The 12,166-nt window shown below is 41.9% G+C and overlaps 1 protein-coding gene across 1 annotated transcript in view; it reads right to left on the bottom strand.

Moving 5' to 3' along the window:
- VWA8 (von Willebrand factor A domain containing 8) overlaps window positions 1–12,166 on the bottom strand; it is a gene marked incomplete at both ends in the record, with an annotated part of 368,930 nt that overhangs the window by 231,110 nt on the left and 125,654 nt on the right. Inside the window, one exon of the mRNA XM_079721796.1 lies at window positions 1,282–1,450. Coding sequence (XP_079577922.1) covers window positions 1,282–1,450 — 169 coding nt within the window. The remainder of the gene's footprint in view (window positions 1–1,281; window positions 1,451–12,166) is intronic.

Genomic DNA, 12,166 nt, shown 5'->3' on the forward strand with positions numbered 1-12,166 from the left:
TTCTTTGGGCATTTAAGTAATTGGAACTTTTAAAATTTGAAGCTCTATTCAGTACATATTCATTTATTCTTTAAATCAATCCTGTGATGTAAGAAGTAGTATCAGGGCTTCCCTGGTGGCGCAGTGGTTGAGAGTCCGCCTGCCGATGCAGGGGACACAGGTTCGTGCCCCGGTCTGGGAGGATCCCACATGCCGCGGAGCGGCTGGGCCCGTGAGCCATGGCCGCTGAGCCTGCACATCCGGAGCCTGTGCTCCACAACGGGAGAGGCCACAACAGTGAGAGGCCCGTGTACCACAAAACAACAACAACAACAACAACAACAACAACAAAAGTAGTATCATCCCCATCTTCAGATGAAGAGCCTACAGTTGAGTAATTTACCCACGATCTAGAAGCTAATCAGTAGTGGATTTGACACTTAAAGGCAAGCTATTTGACTTTACAGCCTATGCCCTTATCCACAACCATGCTCATAAGACCTAAAATTAATTCATTCATTCTGATATTTCAAAGGGGATGAGCACATTTATGTAAAAAGTTAATTATTAGTGATCTAGAATAGTACTGTCCAATAGAACTCTCTATGATGATGGCAATGTTCTTTATCTATGCTCTCGGCCACTTGAAATAAGACTGAGAAACTGAATTTTTGAATTTGATTTAATGTGGCTAGTGCTACTACACTGAATAGTGCAGCTCTAGAACTCCAAACATGCTAAACACAGTGCTTGGTTAAGGCAGACACTGCAATAATAGTTTACATACACTACAAGCCATAAGACAACTAATCAGTTAAGTATAGGATATATTACAATCACGAGGGGACAAGGACTACTTAGTATTTTCTACAAAATCTAAGGAACTAAAATATATTTGGCCTCTCCTAATAGTAGGAACTTAAAATTTAGTCACCTTCGGCTGAATATAAAAGGAAAGGGAATCCCCAAACTGCTTCCACATGAGGAAAATGGAGAGATAGCCTACATTCATGGTTCTCAAAGTGTGGTCCCCAGACCAGCCCCTGTCAGCATCACCTGAGAACTTTAGAAGTGCAAATTCTCATGTTCCATCCCAGAGCCACCGACTTGGCAATCTGTCATTTAACAAGCCCTCCAGATGATTTTGAAAAATGTTGACATCTGAGAACCATTTTATGAGGAAATCTGGAAATTAACAGTGAGAAAAAGCCCAAAATATCCAACTCTGCTCAAGCAGGTGTCACAAAGACCTTAAAAAGAGAACAGCTGAAGGCAACAGGCTAGAGCTGGTCTCACACTTACCATTTCCTTAATCACTTGGATTTCTTCACTTTTGACAAGTGGTTTCATGTAATGGAAAAAGAACATGGTTAAGAATTCTGGTCCCAGCCACTGCTGTGCTGTGCTTCCAGTAACAGGGGGTTCTGCTAAGGCAATGATTCTGAAGGAGGGGTGGACAGGAAAAATCGATCTAAAAGGAAAAAAGAATTTCAAAACATAACCTTTTATGTTAGAAATTAGGTCATGGTAGCTAAAGCCCAGGCAATAATAAGGCTGTACTACAGTTAAAGCTATTATCCAAAGAACAAGCTTTGAAAAAACCTAAGATTCTAAAAACCTAAGATTAAAACATAAGAAGAATCACCAAACATTAATATTTATGATGTACCACATCCACTGATGAAACTCCATCCCTGGTACAAACCACCGTTTTGGATATGTTGTTATACCTACGATAAATTTTCTCCATAGTCCCTTGAAACATAACCCCAAACAGTCCATATTCATTTCATAGGTCCCTTGTCTTTATTCAAAATCTCCTGTCTTGCAAGGAACCCACTCTACATCAACCACAGAAATACCAAGAAGTATGATTCAGGATAAGAAGACTTTTTATAATATAGAAAATTTAAGGAGCATAAGGGATTGGATTAAAATTAAACTTTGGATTGGCAATAAGAATACTTAGGTCCTAAAAAGGTAGAGAAAAGTGAACTTCTATATAATTCACTCTTTTGTCATTTTATAGGAAACAATATGATTTTTAAAGGAATCTCTTTGATAAATCTCTGCTAGGGAATCTGAGGATGTAAATATTCTAGGACACACAGAGGAATAAAATAAGACTTCCCATGCTTTGTGAAATGACTTGAGTAGTTTTTGAAGAAGGAGCTGGAAACCCTTTATCATGATCTAATCATGAGTACTATCCTCAGTTCTTATCAATTTTCAAAATTGCAGTGCACATAGACCTTTTGAGGGTTATATCATCCTTGCTGAGAAAGGAGAGATGAAACTCAAACACTTGCAAAGATCTTCAGAAAAACAAAAATAAAGGGACCTAAATGGCATTTCTTCATTGCCATTAACTATTGTGGTAGAACTCAAGTTATGTGATTGGGCAGTGAGAATATCAGGAGATAGGACATGTGTAGAGAGAATCAAATAAATACTCTGAAGATTTCAGATAAGAAAAAGTCCTCCCAATAGAAAAGGTAGGTCCACTGAGTCCCTGACTGCATGATCTGTAATTTTAGGGGGTGACAGTATAATTTGTAAGTCAAGAAATTTTTAGAAATGGTCATATGAAAAGTCTGGATGAATTCCTAAAAGCTACCAAATACCATTTCATTTCTCTAGGTAGGAAAAAAAAAAAAAAAGACTTCTTTTTTCCAAGCATGGCATGGGGATGATCTGTTCAAAGGAGTTGTTCTAGGTAAAGAGGAAAGGATAACAATACAGACAATGCCTGAAAGTCCTGAGGATAACACGATCACTCATGATTGCTGGTAATTAGACAGTCACCTAACAGAACCTGGACAGAGAAAATTCTATGATCTGAAAGCTAAAAGGAAAGGTTATTCCATTTTCCACTTCTGCTAAGTGATTTGCTATAATCCAGAAAAGTCTGCTTCATGGCCCAGCAACAGATGTTGGATTCATCCTTAATCCTCTTCTCTCCTAGCTGGGACAAAAGAAGGTGGCAGAGACAGAGCCTGCTTATTTGTGTTTTGTTCAAAATTAAAGCTGCAAATGTAATTTTTTACTCAAGACAGTGAGGGATACTAAATTAGGGAATAAACAAAGCCAAAATCCAATAAGCAAGCCAAAAGAGGAAGTCCAATTTACACCTTAAACCAATAGGTCAGGAAAAGGTAACATAGCTGAGCTGTAAATTCAGGCCTAGAAGAACAATTAACATGAAAGCAAGCTAGGTGGTTTTAACGAATATAGGGGGATGGTTATTCCTTATGACATGCATTGTCTGTGGCTTGCTTTCTGGTACTGACTCTAGCAGGGTACCCAAATGAGCCGGATAAAATTAAAGGGGGCAGGGGATTCCCTGGTGGCGCAGTGGTTGAGAGTCCGCCTGCCCTTGCAGGGGACATGGGTTTGTGCCCCGGTCCGGGAAGATCCCAGAAGCCGCAGAGCGGCTGGGCCCGTGAGCCATGGCCACTGAGCCTGCGCGTCCGGAGCCTGTGCTCCGCAACGGGAGAGGCCACAACAGTGAGAGGCCCACGTACCGCAAAAAAAAAAAATTTAAAGGGGGCAGTTTGTGAGACAGCTGTTGTGACAAGCAGAGAAGTATAGGCTGACAATAAAAACAGCCATCAAACTACTGAATAACAGGATGAGAAGGATCTTTTTGCTTGTTAGGATCTCCGCAAAGGCTTCCTTACATATAAATAGGTCCTATGGAAAGTCATTTCCTAATGAAGCTAGGTTCTCCAAGCCTGAAAGTTAGAGAGCAGAGTACGCCTGAGGATCAGCCATGTACTTTCAGGTGATCTGACATACTGGTGGGTAACACAAAGGCTGAAGCAGTGGTAAATAACTGAGAATTAGGAAATATGCACTATGAAAATTTAAAATCAAGGTTAACTTCAATTTTACTAGAATTTAACAACAAATAACAAATGAAACTAAAGATATGGATTAACTTCAAATAAACAGATGTTATTTCAAAAAGATTAAAAAATTTTAAAGCAAAAGATCTTTTACAAAGACCTAAAAAATTAAAATATTGCGGTCAATATGTTTGTTTGGGGGCATAAGTTTTTAGAGAGTAAAGTACTTTCCAATGCTTCTCAGCAAAAAAAAGGAATGAATTACTGATATACATAACAACATGGAATATCTCAAAATAATTATGTTGAGTGAAAGAAGGCAGATCCAAAAGAGTAATAAGTGTGTGATTCCATTTAGATAAATCTCTAGAAAATACAAGTTATATAGAATAACAGGAAGCACATTCCTAGGGGTAGAAGAGGAGGGTGAGAAGGGGAGAGAGAGAGGGATTACAAAGGGGACCAAGGACACTTTGGGGATCGTAGATGGTCATTACATTGATTGTGGTGATGGTTTCATAGGTGGATAAAAAAGCCAAAAATTATCAAACCGTATACTTTAAATATGCAGTTTTTAATATGTCAATTATACCTCAATAGAGCTTTAATAAAACAAAAAATTCAATACATTTCTATCTTTTGAAGGAAATTATATGCTACATGTTTGTCAAATGTGTTTATTAAGGAACTTGAAATAATAATATAGAAGGGTTTTATAAAGATATTAATCATGAACTGGAAGAGGATTTTGTAACTGGCCTTCCACACTATAATACTAATGTTCCAACTCAGAACCTGTGGGTTATGCAGTCCTGTACACAGTCCATTTTTCTCCTTTACTGCAATGTAGCAAACTGCATGGACATATCTAACACATCTTTATACCACACAGTGTCTAGTGTGATGACAGAGAGATGAGAGATAGATGGATGGATAGATAGATAGATAAATGTATTGCTGTTGTTAATAACCAACACTGCAAGAAAATTTTTGAAGACCTTGGTGGCAAGGACAAAACAAAGATAAGTGATGAGAACTGAGAATAATGGTTTCCCATTCAAAAGCAGAGCAGCTACCCTAAATCAGGTCTTGAATGAATTTTTGAGAGAAGGTTCATTCTTTTTTTTTTTTTTTTAAATGTTGAGCCTTCTTTTAATTTATTTATTTTTATTTTTGGCTATGATGGGTCTTCGTTTTTGTGCGAGGACTTTCTCTATTTGTGGCAAGTGGGGGCCACTCTTCATCGCGGTGCGCGGGCCTCTCACTGTCGTGGCCTCTCTTGTTGCGGAGCACAGGCTCCAGACGCGCAGGCTCAGTAGTTGTGGCTCATGGGCCTAGTTGCTCCGCGGCATGTGGGATCTTCCCAGACCAGAGCTCGAACCCATGTCCCCTGCATTAGCAGGCAGATTCTCAACCACTGCGCCACCAGGGAAGCCCAGAAGGTTCATTCTTGTATCAAATATGTGATACATTTGTGTGTAAAAAAGACATAAGCAATACACACAATAATAAGTAATGAGATCCTTCAAAGGCACAGAGCTTAGAACTTTTCCTTGACCGTAAAAATGTTTAGCATTGTTTTTCAAAATCAGAATTTGCATACAGCGCTTTGTTTTGAAATCAAACACAAAGACTTGGGCATAAAATCCTAGATCTACCTTGAATTTTGTTAAAAATTTATACAGCCTAATTTTCTAGCAAAGAGATCCTGAGGTTTCTGGGGGAGGTAGGAGAGTACCTACCTCGAATGCTTGAATCGTAACTATCTTCAAACATGAGTAAGAGTAAAAGGGTCCAGGGAATGTAACGGATTGAGGATTGTGCCCAATGTCCACTTAAAGTTCACAACTGATTAATAAAAACTGGGAGATTATAAACTGTCTTCAATGTTTAATCACAATCAATAAAAATATTCAATAAAAATGCAAAAACATTAGAGCATATATAATTACAACTGAGACTAGGCCCTTAATCTTTATTTCTCCCCTGAGATAACCAGAAGCCTTATTTTTGGTACAATAAACTATTAGCATTCATAGAAACTCTCACCCCCCTCCTCTAGGCTCTGACCAACAGCAGGAAGGGACACATTTAGCAGCCTATAGTATTGTACTCCCCCTTTCCCCGAAGAAGTTTTCTCATCAAAGGAAGTAGTTCTATTTCGGTCCTTATTTCCTGTGAGAAATGCAGCCATGGTGTCTGGTGTGCGTGGCCATCATGTTATTTCTAACGACCACGTCCACAGTATTCCTGGCGTCTTGCGACAGAAGAAGGAAAGTCTCTAACATTTCTTCAGCTATTTCTAAGGGAACATTAGCTATGTCATTACCTGCAAAGAATACTAAGGAAACGATCAAGGTATATGATCTTCGTGAAGGATTAGACCCCAATGAAGGTAAGCAAAGGAGTCAAATATAATTGTATAGAAACTGGGTTTCATACTATGAAGCTGAAAGGCTTGGTAGCTCACTGCTAGTAGATGTTAATTATGAGACCCCATGTTATCAGATTTGTCATTAAAAGCCAAAGTATTCCTAATTAGTAGGTTCATAAAAGGAAACATTGCTAGCTCAGAAAGTTATCTAAAACTAGATGAACAGAATTACTTTACCTTGAGTTTTCTAGAATTTATTCTAGGTTAAGATTTATTCATTTTTCAGAAACATTTACTAAGTGACCTACTATGTATCAGGTATTGTGACACTGGAAACAAAGAGGTGAAGTATAGAGCAAAACAGAGTCTGGCCAACATTAAAGTCCTAGGTTCCAGTTATTTCCTGAGGCCCAAGAGCATCCTTTCCCTTCCTTTGAACATGTGAGATATCCCAAAATTCCTTTTTGCAAGAATTTAAAGTTTTTCTTTTGTTGCTCTTACTTGTAGCTACAGGATTCCTGCCAAACACAAATATGAAAATTGTTCCTATCTGAAAGCCAAAAGGTATCTAAATTTATCAAACTGGGTCTAGAGGCAAAGAAGCTTAATTCTGATTTCCTTTCATTCTACCTTTGACCTTTCTTCTATCTCAAAATTCCCCACAAAGAAACAAAGCATTAATAGCTGAGTTTACTTAAAGACAAAGACAAATAATAATCACTTTGCTGAACTTCAGTTCTGTGCTTAGGTACCGAATAAAAGGATAGAAGACTTGGGTTATGAGTTTCTAATTTATACTTCAAATACGAATGCCAAGAGTGACATACTAGATATGGACACAATACAGGATCAACTCAGCTAGGTAATGGGTCATATATAAGAACAACTCATGAAAAAAATTAATTTTCTCACAGGGTACAAATTTCCCACTTTTTATGCTATGCTATGTCCTTTTAGTCAAGCTGCCTGCTCTCTACCCAATGAACACAGCCTTGAAAGACATAGTCAAGTGGTTTAAAGGAAAAATCTAACCTTTTCAACCCTAAAAGAGCACATATTTATTCTCAGAAAGACAAAAATGGGCAACAAAATTAAAGCAAGGTTAACCAGGAAAAGGTAAAGAAATTTACTAACAATCCACATCATCGGAATGAGGCAGATTCTGTAATATGACTGTGTATAACAATAAAATAGAGAAAAACTGTTTACCATCATAAGAAAATAGTGTTTCTCAGGTTAAAAAAAGGGGGAGTGCTGATAAGGAAAGCAATTAGACTTTCAACTGGGAGAGATATTTCAGACAGAGAGGAGAATCCATTTTTAGACATCTCACCTCTGAAAAGTCAATAAAGTCCTGACAAATTGACAGAACGTAAGAGAAAAAAGAAGGTCAGTCCAGAAGTTTCAATATCTAACTGATGAAAATTGCAGAAAGAAAGACCAGAGGAAATGGGGGACTGGTAGTGGAGAGAGATCTAGGATGACATGTATGCTACACATATGGAGAGCAACAAATCCAGATCAGGGCTAGTGAGAACATACCATGGAGAAAGACGAAATGGACAGAAGATGAAATTGATAGAATACCTGATGTGCCTGAATGTGCTGAGACGAGATTTAGACAACAGAGGAAATGTCTGGGATGAAAAAGTGATACACAAAAAATAAGATTGGGAAGAGGAGATCAAGGTGGCAGAGTAGGAGGAAGCTGAGCTCACCTCCCCCACAAACACATCAAAAATACATCTACAGGTGGAGCAATTCTCACTGAAAACAAACTGGAGACTGGCAGAAAGACTCTTGTACCACCAAGGGAAAGATCCACACAGAGTTGGGTAGGAAGGGAAGAGAAGCGATCAGGTTGGGACCTATGCCCCTGAGAGGGGACACAGAAGAGAATGGGGATAACACAGGCTCAGAGATCCTCCCTGGGGAGTGAGCAGTTCAAAACATATATTAGGCACCTCAGTCCTGGGGTCTGACTCCGGGAAGACAAGTCCGCCTAGCTGGCTGGCAAACCAGTGGGACTTACAGGAGGGCTCTAAGAAACCTAGACTCTGCTTGTGAAGAAGGCAAACTCACTTGCTTACTCCCAGAAACAAGGTGGAGGAAGCAGATTGAAACTGCCTGGGGTTCTAGTTGGCTTCCAGAGACCAGCCCAGAGCCCATTCCAGCCAGCACTAAGCACCTGCTCCAGCCCTTCTAGCTCTAGCTCCACACTAGGGAGAAGCCTGCCTTTGCAGAGCAGAGTGCTTAGCTGCGGGGGATGGAGCTGGCTCAGATCCAGCACAACATCTGAATGGGGTGAGGGTGGCCATTACTGGTGTTCATGAAGGTGCCACATCAGGAGCAGTCTAAAGATCTGACTGGTGTGCTGGGACCTCCCCAGCCCACATCCCAGCCCAAGCCAAGGGTATGCTCTGGCCCCTCTTGCTCCAGCACTGCTCATCTCTAGGGCAAAGATGCTGTTGCTGGGAGTGGGGGAGGGAGCACACTTAGAGGGAATGGAACAAGCTCAGACCAAACCCTCAGGGCTTCTGCTCCAGCACGTTGGGACGCAACCCTGACTCCAGTAGGGTGCTGACAGCCACATAGGATAGGAGAAGTCCTGGGCCACACCTGGCTCTGGCTCTAGCCCCTCCATCTCCAGCCCCATCACTTAAAAAGGTGATGGCTGGGCTTCCCTGGTGGTGCAGTGGTTGAGCGTCCGCCTGCCGATGCAGGGGACACGGGTTCGTGCCCCGGTCCGGGAGGATCCCACATGTCACGGAGCGGCTGGGTCCATGAGCCATGGCCGCTGAGCCTGCGTGTCCTGAGACTGTGCTCCGCAGAGGGAGAGGCCACAACAGTGAGAGGCCCACATACCGCAAAAAAAAAAAAAAAAAAAAGTGATGGCTGCCAGCACACCCTAGGAAAAAATGTGACCCACGCTCACTTCCTATTCACCTCTCCCACCAAATCCACTGGGAACTGCATAGGATGCTCCCACACAAGGGCACCCCTTCAAGAATGGGATAGGTAACTGTTTTACCTAATTTCATAGTGACAGAGAAAGTTAAGTAAAATGAGAAGATAGAGGAATTTGTACCAAATGAAAGAATAAGGAAAAAAACCTGAAAAAACAACTAATGAACCAGAAATTAAATATTTACCATATAAAGAGTTCAAAGCATTAGCAATAAGAATGCTAACTGAACTAAGCAAAAGAATAGATGAACACAGTAATAATTTTAGTAAGGAATTGGAAAATATAAAAAATAACCAGTCAGAGCTGAAGAATGCAATAACTGAAATGAAAAATACACTAGAAGGAATTAATGGCAGACTACGTGATACAGAAGAATGCATAAGTGATCTTAAAGACAGAATAATGGAAATCACCCAATGAGGGAAGCAAAAATAAAAAAAAATTTTTAATAAGAATGTTTTAAGGGACCTCTTGGACAACATCAAGTATACTAATATTCACATTATAGGTGACCCAGAAGAAGAAGAGGAAAAAAAAGGGTCAAAAATGAATTTGATAAAATTATGGCTGAAAAATTCCTGAACCTGAAGAAGGAAACAGACATCCAGGTATAAGAAGCCTAGAGAGTCCCAAACAAGATGAACCCCAAAAGACTCACATCCAGACATATCATAATTAAAATGCCAAAAGTTAAAGACAGAATTCTAAACTCAGCAAGAGAAAAAGAGTCACATATAAGGGAACCCCCCTACAGCTATCACGTGATTTTTCTGTAGAAACTTTGCAGACAAGAAGGGAGTGGCGGCAGAGACCTTCAAGATAGCAGAGGAGTAAGACTTGGAGATCACCTTCCTCCCCACAATTACATCAGAAATACATCTACATGTGGAACAACTCCTACACAACACCTGCTGAACACTGGCAAGGACCTCAGACCTCCCAAAAGGCAAGAAACTCCTCATGTACCTGGGTAGGGCAAAAGAAAAAAGGAAAAACAGAGACAAAAGAATAGGGACGGGACCTACACCTCTGGGAGGGAGCTGTGAAGGAGGAAAAGTTTCAACACACTAGGAAGCCCCTTCACTGGCAGAGACGGCGGGGGCGGGGGGAGCTTCGGAGCCACGGAGGAGAGTGCAGCCACAGGGGTGCAGAGGGCAAAGCGGAGAGATCCTCACACAGAGGATCGGTGCTGACCAGCACTCACTAGCCTGAGAGGTTTGTCTGCTCACCCGCCAGGGCGGGCAGGGGCTGGAAGCTGAGGCTCGGGCTTCTGAGGTCAGATCCCAGGGAGAGGACTGGGGTTGGCGGCATGAACACAGCCTGAAGGGGTTAGTGTGCCACAGCTAGCCGGGAGGGAGTCCGGGAAAAAGTCTGGACCTGCCGAAGAGGCAAGAGACTTTTTCTTCCCTCTTTGTTTCCTGGTGCGCGAGGAGAGGGGATTAAGAGCGCACCTTAAAGGAGCTTCAGAGACGGGCGCGAGCCGTGGATAACAGCGTGGACCCCAGAGACGGGCGTGGGACGCTAAGGCTGCTGCTGCTGCCACCAAGAAGCCTGTGTGCGAGCACAGGTCACTATCCACACCTCCCCTCCCGGGAGCCTGTGCAGCCCACCACTGCCAGGGTCCCGTGATCCAGGGACAGCTTCCCCGGAGAACGCACGGCGCCTCAGGCTGGTGCAACGCTACGCCGGCCTCTGCCGTCGCAGGCTCGCCCCGCACTCCATGCCCCTCCCTTCCCCAGGCCTGAGTGAGCCAGAGCCCCCGAATCAGCTGCTCCTTTTACCCCGTCCTGTCTGAGCGAAGAACAGACGCCCTCAGGCGGCCTACACGCAGAGGCGGTTCCAAATCCAAAGCTGAACCCCAGGAGCTGTCCGAACAAAGAAGAGAAAGGGAAATCTCTCCCAGCAGCCTCAGGAGCAGCGGATTAAATCTCCACAATCAACTTAATGTACCTGCATCTGCGGAATACCTGAATAGACAACGAATCATCCCAAACTGAGGAGGTGGAGATTGGGAGCAACGACATATATATTTTTTACCCTTTTTCTTTTTGTGAGTGTGTATGTGTAAGCTTCTGTGTGTGATTTTTGTCTCTATAGCTTTGCTTTTACCATTTGTCCTAGGGTTCTGTCTGTCCAATTTTTTTATTACTTAAAATTTTTTTCTTAATATTTATTATTTTAATAACTTTATTTGATTTGATTTGATTTGATCTTCTTCTTTCTTTCTTTTTTTCCTCCCTTTTACTCTGAGCAGTGTGGATGGAAAGCTCTTGGTGCTCCAGCCAGGCGTCACGGCTGTGCCTCTGAGGTGGGAGAGCGAAATCAGGACACTGGTCCACAAGAGGCCTCCCAGCTCCACATAATATCAAACGGAGAAAATATCCCAGAGATCTCCATCTCAACACCAAGACCCAGCTCCACTCAACCACCAGCAAGCTACAGTGCTAGACACCCTATGCCAAACAACTAGCAGGACAGGAACACAAGACCATTCATTAGCAGAGAGGCTGCCTAAAATCATAATAAGGTCACAGACACCCCAAAACACACCACCAGACGTGGAACTGCCCAGCAGAAAGACGAGATCCAGCCTCATCCACCAGAACACAGGCACTAGTCCCCTCCATCAGGAAGCCTACACAACCCACTGAACCAACATTAGCCACTGGGGACAGACACCAAAAATAATGGGAAGTACAAACCTGCAGCCTGCGAAAAGGAAACCATAAACAGAGTAAGTTAAGCAAAATGAGAAGACAGAGAAACACACAGCAGATGAAGGAGCAAGGTAAAAACCAACCAGACCAAACAAATGAAGAGGAAATAGGCAGTCTACCTGAAAAAGAATTCAGAATAATGATAGTAAAGATCCAAAATCTTGGAAATAGAATGGAGAAAATACAAGAAACGTTTAACAAGGACCTAGAAGAACAAAAGAGCAAACAAACAATCATGAACAACACAATAAATGAAATTAAAAATTCTCTAGAAGGGATC

Source organism: Hyperoodon ampullatus, assembly GCF_949752795.1.
Source record: "Hyperoodon ampullatus genome assembly, chromosome: 16".
In the NCBI taxonomy this organism is placed as follows: Eukaryota; Metazoa; Chordata; class Mammalia; order Artiodactyla; family Ziphiidae; genus Hyperoodon; species Hyperoodon ampullatus.